The sequence below is a fragment of the Typopeltis vanoorti genome, chromosome 2 (assembly GCF_054136105.1).
Source record: "Typopeltis vanoorti isolate ZY-2024b chromosome 2, IOZ_Tvanoo_1.0, whole genome shotgun sequence".
In the NCBI taxonomy this organism is placed as follows: domain Eukaryota; kingdom Metazoa; phylum Arthropoda; class Arachnida; order Uropygi; family Thelyphonidae; genus Typopeltis; species Typopeltis vanoorti.
In genome coordinates this window covers 142,597,598-142,622,875 of record NC_143550.1, presented here as the reverse complement: position 1 = coordinate 142,622,875, position 25,278 = coordinate 142,597,598, and the positions used below count along the sequence as shown (strand labels likewise).

Here is a 25,278-nt window from a genome sequence, read left to right as displayed (position 1 = left end):
TGCAACTGGCAACATCTCACACGCGTGCAGAATCTCTCCCAAGAAAATTAGAATTTTTAGTTGCTGAAATGTATAAGTGGTTTTCACATTCTTCTTCAAGACAAGTAGCATACAAAAGGTATCAAACTATCAACGAAAACGATGCTCCTCTGAAAATTGTGAGCAACTGTGTAATGAGGTGGCTCTTCATTAAACCTGCAGTAGATTGAATTCTCAGCCAGTGGTTGGGATTAAAAACTCATTTCAAAGTCGTGAGTGTGACTGAGAAATGTTACAAAGCTCAAATTTTGTAGAGATGTACAAAGATGAAAGGAATCTGTTGTACCTTTTATTTTTGCATCCTGTTCAAGTTCAGCAAGTTAATAATATAATAAAATTTTCGAATCTAACAGTGTGGATAAGACGAGATTATTTGAATACCTTTCTCTTTTGATTCACTCTATTGCTAATATGTTAGTGCTACCATCATCCAGAGTCAACCCTCTAGAGTCAGAGATTGATGACTATTTGAATCCCAAACAAAATCTTGGTTACAGATTTGAAAGAAAAATTTCAGAGTTGATAATACAAAAGAATATAACACAAAAGGATGAGCACAATCTTAGAAATAGAGCAAGACAGTTTCTTCTTGGTCTCTTCAAACAGTTTAAGCAAAGGTTGCCTGAAAACTTGAATATTTTAATTGCGATCTCTTCTTTCCTGTTGACAGTACCCTAAAACATATAAAAAACCTGTTACTTCCATCTTAGAAATAATGCTGAAAATAGAAAAAGATGTTGTTGCTGCTTAATGCCAGTACTTTAGCCACTCAGTCCAGAAAGGAATAAGAGCTAAGTTCTTCTCTCACAGAGCAGTGAGAGAGTAGGACAGGTTGCCTTTAGGGGGGGGGGGGTAGTAGGCAAGAAAGCAATACCTTAATACAAGGGCTCCCCAAGATAAAAAGATTCTCAACAGGATGAATGGTGCAGTGAGAGAAGCACTAATGGGAAGATTAATTAGCTTCCTTTTCATCCAGTGATCAAACCATCTGGAAACTGTTAAGTAATATCAAAAATAAAACTCTTCCCCCAAGTGGATTGCAGGGGGGGGGGGGGAGGGATCTTCAGTTGTTTGCAGATGATGTGAAGCTGGGAAGGGTTATTAGTAATGGTGCAGATGTGGTAGTCATGCAAGATGATTTGAATAAGCTAGACAGATGGGTAAATGAATGGGGGTCGGTTTAATGCAGCAAAATGTAAGGTTTTGAGGTTTGGGACACATTGATGGGATGCTGCATACTCTATTGGAGGAGATATACTGGAGGATGTAGGGGAGACAAGAGATCTGAGTTGATGATTGATAGAAACCTAAAATTCAAAGGACATATTGCAAAGGTGGTGAAGGTAACACAAAGGATTGCTGCAATAATGAGAAGGATGCTGACCCGCAGAGATAAAAGAGTTATCATTCTGTTGTATAAAACCCTGATCAGACCACACTTAGACTATTATTCTCAGATTTGGTCCCCAGGATTTGAAGGGGATAAATTAACTGTGGGAAGGGTACAAAGGCAGATAACAAAGATGGTTTCAGGACTGTACAATGTTAGTTATGAGGATTGGCTGAGGGATTTGTGGATAGAAGAAGGAGAGGTGATATGATTGAGACTTTTAAACTGTTGAGAGGTGGTTACAGGGTTTACAGTGGGGAGTTCTTTTGCTTGGTTGAACAGCGGGAAGGTTGTACTTCCTGCTGTTCAACAATGGGAAGTTTAACGTTGTACTTGAACAATGACAAGGGCCATTCCTGGAAGTTACGAAAGGAAACTGTGAGCAAGAGGGTGAGGAGTCGTTTCTTTGCATGGAGAGTGGTTGAACCGTGGAATGCATTGCCTGATAGAGTGGTGAGAGTGAGAACAGTTAATGAGTTTGAGGAGTGGTATGATAGTGTTTCCTGGGAAGGACCTCCCACAATGAGTTTTTTGACTCCTTGGAGGCCTAAATAATAATAATAATAATAATAATAATAATAATAATGATAAATAAATGGACGAGTATAAAAAACACTGAGCTTTTCTGTGCTGAAGTACAAGAATACAAAGATGCATCTGGAATGAATCGATTTTAAAAAAATTGCTTAGTGTGTAATACATTTATTAATACTGCCAAATTCTAATGCAGAAATTGAACAGATTTTTAGTTCCATGAATGTAATTAAAACTAAATTAAGAAACAAGATGGGATTGCCAATGCTGACAGCTATTTTGTCAGTCAAGTATGACCTCAGGTGTAACAACAAGTGCTGTACAGACTATCATTTACCAGCATCTGCACCGAATAATATTGGAATGATGGTCACATATAATAAAGCTGAAAATCTAAGTGAAAACGCAGGTGAATTAAGCCATAAAACCACTTGGAAGATGTCTTTAGCCACTTAAATGCAAGTGCCACTTCATCTTGAGTAAAGTAAGTAACCGAAAAGTATCTGCTACCAATTCTAAAAATTTAGCTTCAAATTTTTATTTTCAATTTTTAGCTCTTTTCGAGCTGTTTTTTTTTTTTTAAGCTTTAGCTGTTTTAGGAATTTTCCTTTGGCAACAGTACTGCTAACATACCATTCATGATTTTGGCTCTCCATTGCAACTCATCATTGTTATACCTCAGCAACACAGTGACAACCTTTCTCACTACACTGTTATCTTTCACTCTTCTCAGTAACTTTCTGATATTCTCCCTCACATGCTTCTTATATGATGTGCAGAAGGATAGTATCTGGGTGACACAAGCATGCCCACCATCTTCATTGTTATGCTATGCCCACAGATTCGAGACCTTTCGACACTTCTGCGCATGTTACAAAAAGGAAAATCCATTCCGATAATAGGATAATCAATCCGTCTTCTGGGATGAGTTGTTTATTATTACACATCGGAAAATTAACTTCTCTTTTATGATCATTGTAGTTTTTAAAGTGGTAACTATTTTGCTTGTATAACAGTTGGAAAATTTTATCTATAAAGCATGTGATTTTGTGTGTTGGTGACCAATTCATACGTCCATTTCTTTCTCCCCTTCAGTATGAATCGACTATTCTTGGCACCAAGCCATGCAAAGCTGTACAAAGTGTGGGCATTCTATAGATTACATCATGCAAGAAAGTGCGTTAAAGCTGATATCAGAATTGCATATAAAATAATCTCATTTCTTTACTTTATGTAGATGATGATGTACTCCTAAATAAACCCAGTACATTTCTGCATGATTTTTTAATTAAATGACTGCCATAACAAATTTGGCATGAAAATCAGTAATAAAAAGATGACTTAAAAATAGGCTGGAAAATTTAAAACATCAGCTGCATCCATTCAGGATGCAGCTGATGTTTTCAATTTTCCAATTTTTACTGAAGAGGACACATTAGCTATGTAATTGTGGAAATAGACAACAGAATAAACACAGCTAGTATGGTGAGGAGTCAACAGAATAAGTTAATACGGAATAAGAGAAGTTAGTCAAATCACTAATCTGGCTATATACAAGACAGTGTTTATACCAGTTTTAACTTATATATTAGAATTAAAGAGTTAGGTTAAATGTAAAACAGTTGATCAGATATGAGAATTCTGAGAAAAATTAGCTAACTGAACAGATGGTATCAATGGTAAAATCATATTAAAATGAAGATATTAGGAAGGAACTAAACATTGTTAGCATTCAAGAATGTGTGAACAGCTCTTAGAAGGTGTGAATACCTAATAAGAATGGGAAAACCAATGTTAGCAAAACAGGTATTTAATATTTAATTTAATCAGGAATGGGTGGAAAAAAACCAAACAGAAGACCATGATCTAGGTTGCCTGATACAGTAAGTGCCTTAGAGGACAAAAATATACGATCTGATAATCTTGTAGTCCTGATAGATAATAGAATAATTTGGAAGATCAGGAATTTTGTGATGATGATTAAACTATATTAATCAAATTTCAATCACTTTGACTCATTCAAGTAGCATCATTGCACATTTGTCTGCCTTATCCTAATGATTATATGGTTACTTCATCTTTGATATTCCAGTTTGGCCGAGTGGTTAGCGTATCCACTCTCCAGCCAAAAGGCTGTGGGTTTAAATTCCACCGTGGGCATGGATGTTTGTGATTGTTTGTGATAATACTAGTGGTGGTAGTTGGCGGTAGATGATGATGATGGTAGTTGCGGTTCGTTAAAGTTGGTGAATTTGAGTGGTGGAGACAGAGAGTTGTAGAGTAGATGCCCTTCCTCAATGAGTCTTTGGACTCCCTGGAGGTGTCATGTAATAATAATAATAATAATAATAATAATAATAATAATAATAATAATAATAATAATGTGTGTGCTGGGGACACCAAAGTCTATTACAGTTTTCTTTTTTATTCACTGTCATTTTAATCATATCACAGATTTTCTGAACTTTTTTTATTTTTCATATATATTTTTATCTTTTAGATATGTTATTATGCAACCTAAATAATTACTGTGTCACCTGTTATATTATTTTATTTTGTATGACTATTTTTGATTCTAACATGCTCTAGACCTTTAAATATCATGATTTTGTTTTCGTTTGTGAAATTTTTAAATTGTATTCTTGGTTTATTTTGTTTAATTCATAAACTGATTTTTGAAGGTCATCGTTATTGTCTTGTAATATAATCTGATCATCTGCCTACAGCATTGTATTGATAACAGTTTTTCATGTTAACTGGATACCTTGTTGTATGGTTGTTTTCCATATTATAAGAATTTGATCAGTGTATATATATATATATATATATATATATATATATATATATATATATATTGAATATAGTTGGAGATGAACTACATCCTTGTTACACCTAGATTATTTCAGTCTCTCCTGTTAATTTATTACCTAATTGTAACCATATTTTTATTTTTGTATCTTTATATGAACTTTGTATAACTTATACCAAATGGTACAATTCATTATACTCTAAAATTTTCTCTTTGTATTTTATCAAAAGCTTTCTTGTAATCCTTAAAAGTCAAATGAGTTGTCAAATTAAATTCTCATCTTTTTTTTAATGATTTGTTTTAAAACATAAATATTGTCTATACATGATCTTTCATCTAAAACCATTTTGCTCTTCTGAGAGTAGATTTTTTGCAATATGTCTGCAATATTATTTTGCAACATTTTGCAATATCGAAATATTACAAAATCATATTTGAGAGGAATTTAGTTGAGCAGGCCAAAGAAATTCCAAAGAGTTCTTTGCAGTGAGCAGAAAAATAGAATGATTATGGAAGGATATTTGTAAGAATTTAAGTTGGTAGTGAAGTAACAAAAGCAGAAAAAAATAGTTGAATCACTGTGTGATTATTTTGTAATGTAGTGACTGAGAACAGAGACAGATGAGCTGAAGATGCATGAGATTTCTTTTTTTTGGCTTACACAGCTAATTTTCCCTTATAATATTATTTTGCCTTTCTTACCATACTTGTTATCCTTCACTCCTATGCTTTGTGATGCTCATGAGTAGTGACCAGTCCAGGAACTTTTGAGTAGCACCTCATACATGCTAACTGGTTATGAGAAGGTGAAAAAGAACTGATAGTGTTCCTGACAGAACTTCTGAATTTAAGTTCAGAATTAGTCACTTGCCAATAAACAAAAAACAAGTTAAATAAACTGGTAATAATTCTGCATTGAAGAACAAATGGCATTTTTCATGTCACTTGGCCTCAGTAAGCAGGAGAACACAGCAGATTAGTGCAATGAATTCAAGTCGGCTTCAACTTTGGAGACATAGTGGAAGGAGGAAAGATCACATGGAAGGAAGAAAATGGAATTTATACACTTACTGAGAGATAATTACTTGAAGCAGAATGTGACAGAGGGTCTTGAGGGACTTTGAAAAACTGCTAAATGAAACAAGCAGTGATGACAGCAAAGTTGTAAAAAACACTGACCAGGAATACATATCCATGCTTGAAGTAGAAAAAGCCATCAAAGGCTTGAAATGTGGAAAGGCAGCAGGAGTAGATGATATTCAATCAGAAATGCTAAAGTATGGTGGTATAAGAGTCTTACAGTGGCTGCACTGCATAGTTCAGAAAGCCTGGACAGAGGGACAAATTCCCGATGATTGGAGTAGAGCTCTCATAGTACCCATATATAAAAAGGGAAATAAAACGGAATGTGAGAATTACAAAGGTATTTCCCTACTGAGTGTTCCTGGCAAGATCTATGCAAGTATACTTGAGAAACAGTTGAGAAGAATTGTGGAAGAAAAGCTTGGTGAAGAACAAGCTGGATTCAGGACAAATAGAGGCTGTCAGGATCAGATCTTCACTTTACGACAAATAGTCGAGAAAGCATGGGAATATAACAAAGATCTGTATTTAAATTTTGTCGATTTGGAAAAGGCATATGAGGTACCAAGAGAGAAGCTATTCAATACGCTGCAGTTATATGGTGTGAATGGGACATTATATCAAGCAATACTTAGTCTTTATTTGAGTTGTAAGTCAGCAGTTAGAATTGAAGGAAGTACAGGAAGATGGTTTAATGTTAAATCTGGTGTGAGACAAGGATGTACATTATCTCCTCTGTTATTCATTATCTATATGGATCACATTATGAAGGAAAGTGGTATTAAACATGATATCAAAATTGGAGATGTTAATGTCAGCTCTTTGCTTTATGCGGATGATGTTATAGTTCTAAATAAATCCGCTACAAGTCTGCAAGATTCTCTGACTAAATTGAATAGCTGTTGTAATAGATATGGTATGAAGGTCAGCAATAAAAAGACAAAGACAATGAAAATAGACAGAATCATTGAAAATGTCAACTGTGTTGTGAATGGAGAACCTGTGGAACAAGTAAAACATTTTAGATACTTAGGCACAATTTTTACTGAGGATGGTAAATTAAATATAGAAATAGACAACAGAATCAGCAAAGCTGGTATGGTGGGAAGTCAATTGAATAAATTCATGTGGAATAAGAGAGAAATTAATTGGAACACTAAATTAGCTGTATACAAGACAGTGTTCAAACCAGTTTTAACTTATAGATTTGAGAGCTGGGTCAGAAGTAAAACACTTGACCAAAGACTAGAGACCGCAGATATGAGAGTCCTGAGAAAGATTATAGGCGTGAACAGATGGCATCAATGGCAATCTCCCATTAAAAACAAGGATATTAGGAAAGAACTTGACATTGTCAGCATCCAGGAATGTGTTAGCAGCGCTAATCTCAGGTGGTCATTTAAACAGAATGGGCAAAGAAAGATTAGCAAAACAAGTGTTTGCTGCCAGGTAGCAAAACGACCCAGAGGAAGACCAAGATATAGGTGAATTGATACGGTACTAAGTGCCTTATATGATAGAAATATAAGATCTGATAATGTTGGAGTCTTGACAAGTAACAGAGTGATTTGGAGGAAAATTGTTGATACGAAGTTAGTAATGATGTAATTTTTTTCATGTAGTACTATCATATCTTGTACACCCCTTGAGAGTACATGGCAGGAATTTGATGATGATGATGATGATGATATTGTTTTCTGTATGGTATTATTAGGAGTGAAAGTTATAATATATAGTTCTGCCTCTATACAATACCTAGAAAAACACTCCATTCAGAAGTAGCAATAATGTTATAGTGCTATTGGTTTGATATAAGAAACCAGTAGCTTTCCAATGAATTATTAATTTGCATACTCCATAGAATTTTCTCTTATTTTCATAAAAATTTGGATTTTCATAAAAACGTATAACCACATCACTACATCATTGCTGAATTAGGGGACTTGACTTGCATTAATGTGTTCTAGATGTTTTAATAAACCTTACTCACCAGCCCACCGTGTTCCACTTGCTCTTTAGAAGTAGGGACAAGTACTTCAAAGTGTTCTGAATGGCATTGATTACTGTTGATCTTATTGATAGAGAAGAACACTTCAAGAATTTTCCCCATAGTGTTTGGGTAGTTAGTAGTCTAGGTTTTTGCAGCCCTCATCAAACTGACTCTAAAAACACACAAGTTACTCTTTATCAGTAGCATTTTTTGACTGTTGGCTTTATAGCAATAGACTGAAACTTTACAATTAACAGCAAGAGAGCTGTTTTTTGTGATCAAGTCATAAGCATTCTTTATAACATTATTAATTATTTATCATTGAAATATGTTTCTGAATAGACAATATGGTTATTCTAAAGAAACAAATGAGAGTGTGTAGAGACATGATTATGTAGTGCTCAGCGTGATTTCACAGGTTTCAAATCTGAAACGTTTGGTAATGACATTACATAATGGTAAATATGGGTCCAAGGGGATGTTGAAATGCATATACACAAATGATAAAAGTATCACAAATAAAGAAGAGGAGGTTTTGGCTTTGGTTAGCTTGACTTGACCAAAAATTAGAGGCATCAGTAAGACCTGATTGAAAGAAAATGATACAATAGCAGGAATATAATGTAAAAAGTATTGTATTTTTAGGAAGAATAGAGGGAATAGGACAAGAGATGGAGTATTACTGATGATAGCTGAAGAACTTCAACCAACAAAATTTAGAAGTGGATTTTAGGTCTGGGGAGATGGTTCATTTGAGGCAATCTAGTTCTTCAAATGAACCTCAAATAGAGGCCAACAGGATAAAATATATTGTTGGTTGCTGCTATAGACTGGGGGCGGGGGAGGTCCACAAGAAGATCTAGATGCCATGCATCATTAGATTGAGCACATTGAGTGCAGGTTGAGGAATTATGATGGTGGACTTCAACTATGGGGACATAGATTGAAGGGAAGAATGGGAGTATGGCAAAATGGAGGTATAATTTATGCAGTTTCTAAGGGATAATTACCTGAAACAGCATGTGTTGGGGGAGACCATGGGATTTGGGAGTTCTGGATCTGGTAATAGCATCAGAAGATATATCCATAAACAAGATAGTCACTGTCTCCAAATTGGGGGAAAAGAATACCCAACCATAAAGTCTTGATCTTAGAAGTTGTTAAACATGCGAAAATCTCTTTCGAGAAATGGTTTATGTTGAACTACAAAGCTGGTAATTATACAGACGTATGAGACTTTGAGAACTACCATGGCTTAAGAAGCTACAAGCAAAGAATGTCAGCAGTGCATGGGAAGTGGCTAGGGATTGTTTGAGAGAAGCAATATCAAATTACATATATGTGTCAGTAGAATAAACCAAGTGAGAATTAAGTGGAGGAGTAGAGATATAAAGCAAGAGCTGCAAAAAAAAAGAAAGAAAAAAAAAAGACAACATTGTGGAAGGAATATAAATAAAAAGATATCAGCATACTCATGAGCAGTACAAAGTGCAAAAGAAGGGTGACTAATATGGTAAGGAAGGCCAAATCAGATTATGAGAGAAAATTTGCTAAGCAGGCAAGTAAATCCAAAATAGTTTTTTCATTACATAGCAAGTAAGAGGAAAAATGACTATGGAAGGATGACTATAATCAATGCTAATGGTAGGGAGATGACAGCAGCAAAAGAAATAGTTGAGTTGCTGAATGATTACTTTGCCAAAATGTATCATCCATGTGGAAATTTTACACTTGCAGATGTAAGGTAGACTCGTGTTAAAATTGAGGTTGATGAACAGGATATGTTCACAAATTGAAAAATATCAATGTGAATACAGCAGTGGAACTGAATGGTATATCAGCCCCTGTGCTATATGAATGTGCAAGAGAATCTAAGTCTCAGTTCTGGCAAGGTTCCAAGTGGAAAGATGATAAGACAGTTCCATTACATAAAGATGGCTCCAAAACAGAATTAGCAAATTACACACTAATTAATGTCTCAGGAGTGGTGGTTAAAGTGTTGTAAAAGTTGAGAAAAGATAAAATTTAGCAGTGGTTGGATAGGAATACGATACTGTATGGTGGGCAGCATAGCTTTATAAAAAGTAGGTCCTGCCTTAGTAATTTACTCACATTTTATAGTAGTGTAAGTGCAGAATCAGAATTAAATAAGGGAAATAAATGGCTATACCATGATGCTGCTGGATTTTGCAAAGGCATTTGACAGACTACCACATAAAAAAGTTGAAGCAAATGGGAATGGATATGAAGTTCATAGCATGGATGGGGGAAGGGTTGACAAATAGACACCAGAGAGTAGAATATGGTGGAGTGGAATCTGAGAATGAGGGTGACTAGTGGAGTGCCTCAGGGTTCTGTACTGGGACCACTACTCTTTAATTTGTATATTAATGATATAAGGAAATATTTAAAAGGTCGGGGGGGGGGATATTCACTTGTTTGCTAATGATACAAAACTGGGGAGGGCAGTAGTTGATAAAGGTGATATGGCCAGTAGGATGATTTAAACAAATTGGCATTGTTGCAGAAGGATGATGATTATCAATTTAATGTTGAAAAATGTAAGGTTATGCCCTTCAGGTTGACAAAGTATATATTGGGTATCACATTGATGGTACTGGATTGTAGGAAATTGATGAGGCTAGGGACTTAGGCATAATGGTGGACATAAAATTGAAGTTCAGAGGGTATATCACAAAAGTTGGTAAAATAAAGGATTACTCAGCATGTTTTTAAACATCCAAATAAAAATAATATCCTCCCAAATAAAGATAGGGAGGATATTATTTTTCTTTATAAGGCTATGATTTGGCTGCATCTTGACTACTGTGCACAGATTTGGTCACCTGGGTTTCTTGAGGAGGTGGTGGAGAGAATTCAGTAATGAGTGACCAAGCTGTGACAAGTCTGTGGAATGCTGTCTATGAAGATGGTTGAAGGTGTGTAGGTTGCAAAGTTTAATTGATAGGCAGAATAGGAGTGACATGATAGATTCTTCTCTTCTCTCCCGTTGTCCTAAATGGACCATTGGGTCACTCGTGGCTGGTAGGTGATATTCTTTGTTAGCCTCCTCCAATCATCTCGGTCTCTTGTTCTTGATGTCAGTTGAGAAAGGGAGGAATTTGTCCATTTTTTGATGTTATCAGTCCATTTTAATCGAGGTCAGCCTCTTGATCCTGGAACAATTCCTTCTAGTGCTTGCTTTGGAATGCCATTAGCCCTCTCCACATGTCCGAACCATTTCATCTGTCTTCTTCTGATGACTGTGAGAATATTTTTCCTTTTTCTCCCGTATATTGAATCAATGAGTTTTTGGACATTTTCTTTGGTTTCGTGAGCAGTATAGGGAATTCTCAAAGTCTTCTGTAAGTTTTCATTTCAAAAGACAGGAGTCTCCTCTCATCTTCCCACAATAAAGTCCAGGCCTCACAACCATACAAGAGGATAGAATTCACCAAGGTGTCAATTAGTCTTAGTCTGGTTGTGATTGCTATTCTTATTTCCCCACAATGGTTTTAACTTCTGTAGGGCCACGGTTGCCTTAGCAATTCGGTATTTAATGGTTTTTGAGCGATCATCTTGACTCAGTGTGCTTCCTGGATAATGAACTTGTTTACATTCTCAATTTTTTTATTGCTAATTTGTATCTTTAAGAATTCAATGTGATTTTGAGGTTATCATTGTTTTTGTTTTTGTAGGTTTATGTATAATCCATATTTTTTTAATGTTCCTAAAACACGGCTGGTTATCTTTTGTAATTCTTCAGTTTCTGCCAGAAGATCGATATCGTCTGCAAAACATAAGTTATTTATTCTTAATCTGCCAACTACTATTCCAGTGTCATATTCATGAAGAGCTTCATCTATGACATATTCCAGAAAACGATAAAAAAAAAAAGAGATTTTGCAATAGTTTGCAAAATCTCTTTCTCCCCATTCTTGTACATACCTCCTACCCTGAAAGGTACTTACATAAGCAGATGTACCATCATCCATCCTCCTAACAATGTGACATCTTCAAAAGACTTGCACATAGTTCAGGGCTGTTAGTTCTAATGGCACAGCTATTGCCATAAAACTCTTATGTTCACAGTGATTTTTTAGCTAATGGCTGCACCCCCCCCCCCCTTCCCTCATAAAATAGGCAAAATACTACATGCACACTATCCCTTCACCTGACACACAAGATCACAACAAAATTATTCTTATCCCTTATATCCCATGAACCTGAAATGATCATGTTTCAGACCACGCATCCAACTAGCAACCTTCATTCTCTTGCACATCCTGTAATATATAAAGTATCTTGCACCTGCAGCTTAGTCTGCTTGGCAGACAGGTAGATCTGTGAACATCAACCTCAAAGAACATAAAAACTACATTCACTATCATCAGCATGGTAGGACTCAGATCATGTTCTGGATGCCCTTCACACAGGAATTAAATGGGAAGTAAACCTGTATAGAAATTGCTGTACAAGTCTGAGAGACTAATTTTAGAGTAGTATTAGCTATGAAACACTCACTTAACCTCTGTAAGTATAGCTGCATTAATTTGCCAAAATCTCAGGGACAGCTGTTCTGAGACTAGATTAATCCTGATGTATTTTACAACACAGTTGTAATTTGCACTCTGAAGATCTGGTTCAAAATCCAGAGAAATATTAGTAATGTAATAAATTATATTATTTATTTTGTGAAGCACTGCTGTAATTAATTACCAATGCTTGAGGCCTTCATTACATTTATAGATATATTTCTTATTCTTTCAACATATTAACTTCTTTTTTTCTTCTTGAAATATGCAGTTGATACACATCTACCAGATATTACTCTTTCTTCCTGTGAGATCCTCCTTCCTGGTGGCCCATGCCAGGGGGTCTGTAAATCTGCTGTAGTTTATGTTAAGGCTAAGCAAGATTATATTGATGATGAAACCACTTCAAATATTATAAAAACTACCATCATAACAGAAAACAACAATTGGGCAGCTTATCATCTTCCTGATATAGAGGTAAGACTTAAATAATTAAATTGCATCATTTTTATTATTATATGGTAGCCTCCAGCTCACACACCACCAGTCATAATACCTCTTCTTAAATTCAATTACAAACACTTAATACTTTCACTGGGGGCCTGTTCCACTTACTTACCAGTTTTAAAGCAACTTGAATATCGATGTTAAATTTCCTTAAAAGTTCCAAGTTTGAAACTTTTTTAAGTTGGATTTAAGCCTTCAAAACTTTTTTGGTAGTTTTTAAGTTGAATTACCTAGCTCATACTCTATGCATACTACTAAAATTATTATTATTATGTGACACCTCCAGGGAGTCCAAAGACTCATTGAGGAAGAGTGTGCCAACAGCCACGAACGATTGAACCCCTTCCAACTACTAACTGCACTCAAACTTGCTTAATTTTTTGCGTGAGCCATTAGTAGCAGAGGCTCTACCAGTTGACCAACCTTTGCTGGCATTAATGGCAAAAAATGTGCTATAGGTGTTTCTTACCTTTTGTGAGTGTTACTAACATAAAACAAAATGTAAAAATAACAGAGTAGAATTACATTTTATTACCTTCAGATGAGAATTAAGTTGACTATTAAATTTCCTAACAATTCGAAGGAGATTTCTTAAATTGAATTGTATTTGGTAAATCTATTTTGAATGAAATTTTGCAGGAACTGATAAATATACTAAGCAGTTATCTGAGAATGAAAAAAAAAAAAGCAGGCTCTCTGGAACATGCTTTTCATCATTTTCAAATTCTTGATGTGTACTTTTTTTTGGGAGGAGGATAGAGGATGTTATAGTACTATATAGTGCTAAATATTTCCTGTTGACAGTTTTCCTCCAACTTAATCTGTTTCCATCAAGAAATGTATAATCACTATTATTATATCACCTCCATGAAGTCCAAAGACTCATTGCGGGACACCCAAACTAGTCACATCATCTATCATACCCATTAATAGATAAAGCATTCACAACTGACTCTGGCACCCATTCCACTCATTCACAACTCAACAAGCAAAAAATCTAGTCCTTGCACCCCTACTAACCACACCTTTATTCAACTTCCAGAGATGACCCATTGTTCTTGCTCCTCTGGCCAAGTGCTGAAACATTTCCCCCTGCATCATTCCTATAAAAACCTTTAAGCAACTGAAATGTTTCTACCATATCCCCCTCTTTTTCTCCAACATCAACCAATTTCTGCAATCCACATGTTCTCAATCTACCTTCATAGGGAACATTCCACAGACCACTCACATTTGAATCCTCTTCACCACTCCCTCATCACCAAGAAACCCAGAAGACCAGACATAAGCACAGTAATCCAGATGTCGATGTATCAAGGCCTTATTAAGAGGAATAACAACTTCCTTATCTCTACTTGTTAATGTATTCTTCAACAGCCATTTTAAGGGCTATCTTAGCAATATGTCCGCTAAACTTTAACTCTCTGTCTACTACTACACTTGAATCTCTAGCTTCATCTACATCTTGGAGTATAGTGCCATCAGTGTGATACATGGCTTGTAATATATTTATCCCAAAATGCATAACTTTACATTTCTCAACATTAAATGGACACCCATTATTTTTAGCCCACACTGACAGCCTATTTTAAATCATCCTGCAAGCTCTCCACCTCGCCTTGATTAACTATTCTCTCCCTAATTTTGCATTATCAGAAACAACTGAACATTTCTTTTCAGGTTATTTCCTATATCATTCATGTACAAATTTGATCTGGAGAAAGCATACGATAGAGTGCCAAGGCAAGAAGTCTGGAGGTGTCTGACGGAGAAGAAGGTGCCGGAGAAATATGTCAGGTTGGTGCGGGAAATGTACAGAAATGTGAAGACAAGTGTTCGGACCTGTTTGGGACAGACAGAAAGTTTTCAAGTAACAGTTGGCTTGCATCAAGGGTCAGCATTAAGTCCGTTTCTGTTTAATATTGTGATGGAGGTGGTAACAGAGGAGGTGAGAGAAGATGCACCTTGGACAATGCTGTATGCAGATGACATCTTGCTGTGTGTAGATTCAAGAGGAGAAGCAGAAACTAAACTGGAAAGATGGAGAAAAGTACTGGAAGAGAGAGGTATGAGACTGAGCAGAAGTAAGACAGAGTATATGTGTTGCGCAGTGGGCAGTGGCCAGGAGACAGATCTGGAGCTGGAAGGAAATGTCATCAGGAAGGTGAGAGACTTTAGATACTTAGGTTCAACAGTGGAAAGAGAAGGAAGAGAGGAGCTGAGAAGGAAGTGGGATGCAGGATACAAGCGGGTTGGAGGAACTGGAGGGAGATGGCTGGAGTGTTATGCGATAAGAGGGTGCCAATCAATCTGAAAGGCAAAATTTATAGGACAGTAGTGAGGCCAGCTATGACAGCTATGACATATGCTATAGAAACTGGCCCTGAGGAAAAATAACATCAGCAGGATGGAAGTAGCAGAGATGAGAATGCTTAGGTGGATGTGCGGTGTGACCAGAAAGGATCATCTGAGAAATGACTATGTCAGGGGAACAGTCAAAGTTACGAACTTAGGAGCGAAAATACAGGAGGCAAGGTTGAGATGGTTTGGTCATGTGATGAGGAGGGAGGACGAATATGTGGGAAGAAGGGTCATGCAGATGGATGTGCAAGGAAGGCGGAAGCGTGGGCGGCCAAAGAAGAGATGGAGGGAGCTGGTAGAAGAGGACTTGAAGATGAAGAACTTGGATGTGGTGACAGCCCAAGACAGGAAGGTGTGGAGGAGACTCATAACAAACAGTGACCCCACTTAAGTGGGAGAAGCTGTAGAAGAAGAAGATTCATGTACAAATTAAACAGCAATGGTTCCTGTACTGAACCTTGCAGCACACCACTAATCACCTGTTTTTGCCTTGATTCTGCTCCCTTCAAATGCCACTTTTTGATATCTGTTCAGCAACCACCCTTTTATCCACTTAACTGGTGTCATATCCATCCTATTTGTTCTAATTTTGCATAACATAGTTCCATGGGTATTCTGTCAAATGCCTTTGCAAAATTCAGCAGAATCATTGTAGCTTTTTCCTTTATCCAATTCTGCTGTTATTGTATTATAAAAAGATAGTAAATTACTAAGTCATGATCAACCCTTCGCAAAGTCATGTTGTCTCGTGTATAGTATCATATTTTTATCCATCCATTCTTGAATTCTCTTTTTGACCAATTTTTCCAGTACTTTTATCACTATGCCTAAGATACTGATTGGCTATAATTTGCTACTACAGTTTTAGAACCTCCTTTTTGCAAGGGGAATTATTTTTGCCTCTTTCCACTCCCTTGGAACTTTACCAGAGCTGGGACTTAAACTAAAGAGCCTAGTCAGAGGCATTGCCAGTTCCCTTGCTCATTCTCGCAAAACCTTAGCTGATATCTCATCTAATTCCACAGCTGTATTTACATTGAGATTCTGCAATATCCTAAAACTTCGAGTTCATCTACCTCTGTTCCCACATCAGTGTCTGTCACACATATTACAGTAGTAACCTCACTTGGATTATGTACTCATTCAAATTGGGCACTCCTTAATGTCTATTTTATCTGCTTCTGTCGCCTCATGAATATCATCACTCATTAAGGTTAATTTTCCATAGTCATTCTTCCTGTTATTTGCCACATAATGAAATAAATTTTGGGGATTAACTTTGGATTTCTCGGCTAGATTTTTTCTCATAATCTGATTTTGCCTTCCTTGCCATGCTGGTCACCTTTCTTGCCTGAGCCTTGTATTGTTCGTGGGTTTGTTGGTCAACTTTCTCTTTATATACCCTCCACAGCATTTTCTTTTTCTTCAGCTCATACTTAATAATATTACTCATCCATCTAACTCCTACCTGATTTAACCTCCTCATCTTAGTTATACAGTTTAATATTGCTTCCTCTAGATGACCCTTAACTATATCCCATGCACTACCTGGGATATAGTTAAGGGTAACTGCCTTACCTGGCAGTTTCTTATGCCATGGCACAGATTTAAGCTTCTTCCTAAGCTTGTCATAATCACTTGCCTTGTAGTTCCACATATACCCTTTCTTGACAGAATATTCCTCATGTTGTACAATCTCCCAGTTCAAGACTGCATGGTCACTTTCACTAATCGGAGGCAGTGCAGTCACATTGGCTAACCATACCCAATATTTTTGCTTGAGAGAGACTAAATTCCACACAAGAACAAGAGACCATTCTTACACTCACTTGCCTCATGGAGGCCTTCACACAAACTCACTTGCCTCATGGAGGCCTTCACACAAACTCACTTGCTTCCATCCTAATTACTTAAGTTTTCCTGAATTTGCACTTCAGCATGCACAGTAAACAAAGCTCTCTCTAGACATCTAACACAAAACCATTTAGCTGCAGTCAATCAGCATTGTACAAATCATTCTTTCTGTCAAACACAGAACACAGATCCATGTATCTTTCATCAGTTCTTCTGGGCGTTGCTAGATAATGAGTCTACATATAGACTCGTTAGCTAGCAACGTCCTCCTTCTCATTTCACCTCTATCATAGTGTGGTAGGAGACTTGTAATCTGCACCTTCTCGCGCTTCAGTTTTGCCTGACAAATTCTTTACATCCTCCCTTATAGAATATTTCTCTCCTCTTGAATCATATGTGCCAACCAAGACTAATAATTTCCTTCGACTTATCTTTTTGCATTCCTAATGGCAACTAATATTATGAGTTTTTGCAATAGAGAAACACGATTTTGTCACACATTCATTAAGTAATCCCCTGATCATTGAGTCTCCATATGTAATTTTCTCCTTAACTTGTTTTCTTGTTTGTTCGCTCAGTCTTTATTATTACTTTGGATCACGTACTTCCTTCTCTTTTCAGTCCTGCTGATCTCTTGCCACTTCTGCAATTTTTCAATTTTGCACTTTGTCCTGTGAAGGATAACATTCAAGTTCACTGTTTCTTTATTAATATCCATTTATTTCTCCTCTGTTTTCATAGCTGCATGTTTGACATTAATAACATTATTTTCCATCCTGCCTCAGTACTTTACACTCAACTAACATTTGCTGCATTCTTTTCACCTAATAGGCACTCAGTTTGGAAATATTTAATGTGTGCATACACATACACTCTTTCTTTCTCTCTCCAGTTTCAGTGTCCTTCCACATATCCTTTAATTTTCTCGACATATACATTTCACAATCTGATGAATATGGTCTGATCATATATTTTGTTCTAAGGCATTTCTTACTGTATCAGTCTGCCTAATCATGGTCTTGCTGTGGTGTTTTCCTACCATCTTGACATCAGACATCTGATTTGCTAATCTTTCTTTTCCTTTCCCATCCTGTTAAAGTGCCATACCACCTGAGGTTAGCCCTATTAGCACAATCCTGAATGCTAACATTGTCAAGCTCCTTTTCAGTATTCTTGTTCTTAATATAATTCTGCCATTGATGCTATTTCACTCCTCAAATCTTTATCAGAACTCTCATATCTCCAGTCTCCAGTCTTTGATCAAGTGTTTTATTTCTAACCCAGCTCTTAGATCGATAAGTTAAAATTGGTTTGCACATCTTGTATACAGCTAGCTTAGTGTTTTGACTAATGTATCTATTCTCTCTCATGTAATAGAAGGAACATGAGGTTCAAGAGTTTTGGATTTGGTCATAGCATCAGAAGAGCTGATTATAAGAGCTGATATCTGATCTGATTATAAGAGCTGATTTTAAGAGTTACAAAGATTATATCCAGATTATAGGATTTAGATTATGAGGACAGAAACCAACCAAATCTTAACAAATATGGTTGCATTAAGCTTCCGAAGATTTGGGAAACACTCATCACCAGAGGTCCCACCTTACATTCCAGGCCACCTACTACCGCCCTTAGAGGGTGCTCCACCTAGATAGGACTTTAGTGTCACCCACGTGGTTGGGCTTAGTATTGTAAGTTTTTGTGTGCATGTTACATTAATTGTTTTTGTAATCCCCGTAGATGTCCTAGTGACTAGGACGAAATATAGGAAGTATTAAATTCTATTTTAATTCTTTTTTGAGTGTTGTAAAAAAAAAATCCATTAAACCTCCAATATAATGTCCTCACAGCACTTAAGCCTCTACACAAGAATTATGAGGACAGATTGCGAGTATGTGGATTACAGACTGGTTAACAGGAGAAAGAGCGGTGATATGATAGAGGTCTATAAACTTTTGAATGGGGGTTGTAGCATTTCAACTTATGAAATTTTTCATTATATGGAAGGTAGGGAGAGAACATGGGGCCATCCATGGAAGTTAAATTTATTTGCAGTCAAGAAAGTGGTAAGAACTAGGTTTTTGTCCCAGAGAGTAGTGAGTGAGTGGAATAATTTGCCCTTATGGGTAGTGAGTGCATCTAGTGTGAATGAATTCAAGGGTAGGTATGATAGTTGGGTTGGGTAATTTACAGCCTCCCTCGATGAGTCCTTGACTCCCTAGAAGTCTCAGATAATAATAATAATAAAATAACTGAGATGGCATCTCTTCCCCCAGTTGGAGAGAGTGACCATGTAGTTTTGACTTGGAAGATGAATAGACATGCAGGAGTATCAAAGAGAAGTGAATATATGGAATTATAAGGTGGGTAATTATAATAGTCTTAGATATCAGCTTAGGGAAGTTCCATGGAGGGAGGAAGTGGAAGGGCAAGATATCATTAGTGCTTTGGAAATTGTGAAGGAATATTTGTTAACAGCAATAGTAAGCTGTATTCCATGAGTGAAGAAGAGAACACAATTTAGTGTAAAGTAGGTGACAAACAATATCAAACAGGAATTGCAGGTGAAAAAGAGGTTATGGAAGAGATATAAAGAGAGGGTGGAGAGCAGATGCATTGCATGCTTCCTAATAAATCCAGTTTTTAAGGATTCCCTTGATTAAATTGAATAACATCTGTAATAAATCTGGTATTGAATTAAATATTAAATCTGGTACAGAATCAGCAATAAAAGGACAAAGACAATGAAAATAGGCAGAAACATTGGAAACATCAACTGCATTCTGAATATGGAACATATGGAATAGGTAAAACATTTCAGATATTTAGGCACAATTTTTAGCAGACAGCAAATTAAATATGGAAATCGACAACAGAATTAGCAAAGATGGTATGCTAGGAAATCACATGAATAAATTTTATGGAATAAGAGAGAAATTAGTCAAAACACTAAGCCAGCTGTATATAAGAAAATGTGCAAACCAATTTTAACTTATCTAACTGAGAGCTGGGTTAGGAATAAAAGACTTGATTAGAGACTGGAGACCACAGATATGAAAGTTCTGAGAAAGATTAGGAACGTGAACAGATGAGATGGCAACAGTGGCAGTGTAATATTAAAAATGAGGATATTAAGAAAAAACTTGACATTGTTAGTATTCAGAAATGTTTTAGCAGAGTTACTCTCAGGTGGTGTGTCCATGTAAATAAAATGGGAGAGGAAAGATTATCAAGACAATTGTTTTTGTGAGGTTGGCAGGAAAAATACCCAGAGGAAGATCAAGAACTAGATGGATTGATACAGTAAAAGTGCCTTAGAAGACAAAAATATAAGATCTGATAATATTGGAGTCTTGACTGATTTGGAGGAAAATTGTCAGTCAAAAGTTAATAATGATGTAATTTTTGCATGTAGCGCTATCATAATATCCTATACCCCACCCCATGAGGATACATGTCAGGAATTTGATGATGATGATGATAGATGAGTACTATGAGAGCTCTACTTCTGACCAGGCCTTCTGAAATATGGAGTGTAGCCACTATGATTATAAAACTTTTATACCTCCATATTTGAGCATTTCTGATTGAGTATCATCTACTCCAACTGCCTTTTCACATTTCAGATTTTTGATGATTTTTCTACTTCAAGTATCGATGTGTACTTTTGTTGCACTCCTCTTGAATCACTGATTCCTTTTATGCTCTTCATTTCTAAGCTTTTTCATGCCTGCAGAATATTTTGTCACCTTCTATTCATTTTGTATGTTCTTAAAGTTTTCTCTTGACTTTTGTTGAGCTAGCTTTAAATATTGCTTTACCTTCTTAGATTTTTCTCTACATTCTTTCAGAAAGCATACCTGTCAGCACTTTTGATATACATTCTTCTTTTCATTGATCATCCCTTTAACACCCTGAGTCCACCATGAAGTTCTGATTTTACTGTCTTTGCATGTAACCTGAGCACATGCCTCTCTTGCTGAATCATTCAGTGTTTTCTTCAGGTTCTACCACTGAATCTCAAAGGTTTGGTTCTTTTTTTCAAACTCATACATCTTTTCTTGAACATTATATGCATTATTCATGATCTAGTTATCAGGTTATCAGTAATGTAACTAGCACAGTGTCTCATTACCCTCAATCACTTCACCTATTACTTTACTTTTGTACTATTGCTGCCCCTCATGCAAATTCTCTCCATTCATAAAATACTGTTTTCATCACACAAAAGAATTCTTCAGGAAACTAAAATTATTTACTCACTTCAGAAGAGAGTGTAATATTATCTAATTTATAATTCTTCTCATTAATTCATTTTGCCTATCACATATCCAGTTTCTGTTAAATGCATTTTTATATGAAAATTCTATAATCATTCCCTTTATTCTTTTTTACCAAAAGTTTATCAGGTACTGCTTCATACTCCTCATTCATTCTCTCTGCTCATTATTTGGTCAAGCAATATGCACTTACTGAAGGCTAGATGGTAAGGAGTAAAGAATCTGTAAATGATAATAGTGATGTACTAAAGAATTGCAGCTCAGAAAACATACTGCAAAGGTAATAATAAGAGCACTGGCAGACATTGTTGAAGGAATAGTTATCTCATAATATAAATCTTAAACAGACCACATTTGGATTATTCTGCATGTCTGTTATGAAAATTATAAGCAGCAGACTAGAAGAGTCACAACTCTTGTATAGAAAGGTAAGTCTGAGTATGAAAAGAAATTGACCCTGCAAGCTAAAGACAACCCCCAAAAATTCTATCATTATGCTGCAAGTAAAAGAAAGAATGAATATGAAGGAATAACTAATGAATGCAGACGATGAGAAGATGACAGATGCAGAAGAGACTGTTCAACTAATGAGTGTCCATTTTGCTGAAAGCTATCAACCTTTTGTATGCCACATTGAGCTTGCTGCTACCTTTTTACTGGATGAAGAAGCTCAGAGGAGGTATTAGAGCTGTTGCACAAACTGAATAAGAATTCATCAATAAGGAGTGATGGAATAAAGCATGGATGCTAAAAGAGTATTCAGCTGAACTAGCTATTCTTTGACCAAGCTATATAATTTGAGCCTCAGAACAGGGAGGATTCTGCAGGAGTGGAAAGAATGTATAGCAATCCCATTGCACAAGGATGGTACAATGACCAATGTATCCAACTATTGACCAATCAGTATCTTTGGAGTAGTGGTGAAGATTTTGGAAAAGTTGGTTAGGACTTGCATTCAGAAATGGGTTGACAGAGAATCTCTTTAATTAAAAGAAACACACGTATTAACCACAGTGAAAATTATTTAATTGTAATATTTCATCCTAAGTATCTTAGGACATCATCAGCACAGTAGTTTAAAACAATAATAGGAATATATATCATACAGTTAGGGCGCATGATTACAATAGAATCTCATTAAATGTGCGTAATGTGTTACAGAAGTAAAAAAAAATAAATAAAATAAATAAAAAAATAATAATAATTAATTATTTAACACAATTTTGTATGGAAATTTCCCATACATTAGGAATAGTAAGAACGTCATTGCAGTTTAAGTTTGGTCTGTGTAGTAGGGCTTCAGAACTTTCTTTGTATAAATGTTCATGTTTATATGAAGATCTATGTAAAAGTTTAGACTTTTCCCAATGGATCCTATGGTTTGGATTTTCAATTCCATGTTGAGAGAGGCCAAATTTCTGTGGTTTAAAGGAAGGTCTAAGGGAAGGTATGTTTTAGCAACTTGCTCACATTCTGTAATAATGCTACCATTGTGGTAGCATTATTAGGGAATGAATACAACATGATACTTTTGGGTTTGCTAAGGGAAGGTTATGTTTTAGCAACTTGCTCACATTCTGTAATAATGCTACTATTGAGGTAGCATTATTAGGGAATGGATACAACATGATACTTTTGGATTTTGCTAAGGCTGTTGACAGAATACAGCATGGATGACTGTTGCATAAATTGGAGAATGTGGGATTAGATTATAAAATATTAGTGTGGAAGCCAGCAAAGGTTGGTCGATTGGTAGAGCCTCTGCTACTAATGGCTCACGCAAAAAGTTAAGCAAGTTTCAGCGCAGTTAGTAGTTGGAAGGGAATCAATCGTTCAATGCTGTTGGCACACTCTCCCTCGATGAGTCTTTGGGCTCCCAGGAGGTGTCACATAATAATAATAATAATAAAAGGACAGCTGACTGACAGATATCAAAAAGTGGTATATAGGGGATGTGAGTCTGCAAGATTTAAGTAACCAGTGTAGTAATTGTGGGCATGGTAGTATTAGACAAGTATCAGTCCTTGCTCCACTGTTACTCAATCTATACATTAATGCCATTGGGAAAGATTTGACAAGTTGACATACAACCATTTATTGATGATTAAAAGATAGGTAGAGTAATCAAGAATACTGCTGATATGTATATCAGCAGCATTCCTGATTTCTTTACCTATCCAAATAATAAACCAAATAATCCAGCCTATTCAAATCAGTTGCAGAATGATTTGAATAGGCTGGAATTGTGGGCATGGGAAAATGGATGTCAGTTCATTGTCAGTAAAAAGATGTTATGCACTTTGGCGTGATTAGATATCCGATGTCATAAGGTATTATATTGACAGGATTATGCTAGACAAAACTGATCAGGCTAGAGATCTTGTAATATTAGACAAGTTGAAGTTCAGGGGCCATGCAATAAAGATAGTAAATACAACTCAATAGATAATTACAATACTTAAACGAATTTTGGCATGCAAAGATAAGTCATTTTGCCTCTTTACAAGGCCTCACTTGGACACAGGTCTGGTCTTCTGGTTTCTGTTGTGATTCTGATACAGTGGAGAGATTGCAAAGGAGAGTATTAAAATGATACCAGGATTGTGGAATACTGATTATGAAGACAGATTGAAAATTTGTAGACTGCAGACACTTAGCAAACAGGAGAAAGAGGGGGTGATATGATTGAGACTTACAAACTTCTGAAAGGGTCATATAGGAGTTCAGTTGATGGAATTTTTCATTTTATGAAGGGTGGAGAAAGGATGAGAGAACATCCTTGGAAGTTGAAAATGAATGCCCCGGGGTTAAGATTTAGACTTTTCTCTCATAGAGTGGTATGTGATTGGAATGGATTGCTATTGGATGTTGTTTGTGCAAGCAGTGTGAATGAATTCAAGACGTATAACAGCTGGTGTATGTAGTATGTGGCCTCCCTTGATGAGTCTGTAGATTAGTCTCATTACATGAGACCTCCAACTCCTTGGAGGTCTCATGTAATGATTTCAGATGGATAAAGAAGTATTGGATAATGTTGGCAAGTAAAGCAAAATCATATTGTATCCTTTCCAAATAAGTCATATCATGACTATTATGCATGGCCTCCACATCCTGAAGCAGGCCCCCAGGCCAGGATTTTTGGTGGGTCCCCCTACCTGTCGCTCAGGTTAAGGACAACACATTGCTATAAGGTCTCCATGGTTTAGGATCAATGAGTTTAAATGATAACACAAAAGTAATATTTATTTAAAAACTACCAACATCTATATAATACAAACTAATAATAATATTCAAAATTACTTCAAAGTATATTTTCTAGCTTTTGTCAATGCAAATTTATCAATAATGTCAGTAAAATCAACTCACTTAGCCAAATCATTTTCAATGCACAAAATTGCTAGGTGATTAAGTCGTTCTTGGTTACTTGTGCTTTTTTGCCATGTTTTCAATGAATTGGTCAGTCAGCTGGATGATCTCTCAGCTGAAGAAACAGTAACTGTGCAAAATAGTTTAATGATGAGGCAGATATTGGCAAATATACCTTGCAGGTTTTTGTCTTTTCAAAAATGTGTTCAGAAGTCTCACCAGACTTGTTTCTGTGCCAAAAACTATCTTATGAATACTTTTAAAGTGAAGAATTTGATTCAATAATTCTTTTGACTGATCTTTTTCACGAGTTTTGCTGCTTTTGCGATAAGTTGACCATCATCCAAGTTGTGGAAATTTAAAACAGGTAAGAATAATTCACATATATTATCTGCTGCTTCAAACCTTGTTTTTAAATCATTCATAATGAAATCCAATACTGGATAAATTACGAAAATTTTGAAATCTTGCTCAGGTTCTACAGTAGTTTCTTGATTTTTGCAAAATTGAGGTTACACACTGATTGCTTC

General features: G+C 36.0%; 1 protein-coding gene across 1 annotated transcript in view; it reads left to right on the top strand.

Moving 5' to 3' along the window:
- The window catches only part of LOC150109481 (von Willebrand factor D and EGF domain-containing protein-like), a 419,421-nt gene that overhangs the window by 86,074 nt on the left and 308,069 nt on the right, over positions 1-25,278 (top strand). Inside the window, exon 7 of the mRNA XM_090402470.1 lies at positions 12,652-12,857. Within this exon, the coding sequence (XP_090258596.1) occupies positions 12,652-12,857 (206 nt within the window). The remainder of the gene's footprint in view (positions 1-12,651; positions 12,858-25,278) is intronic.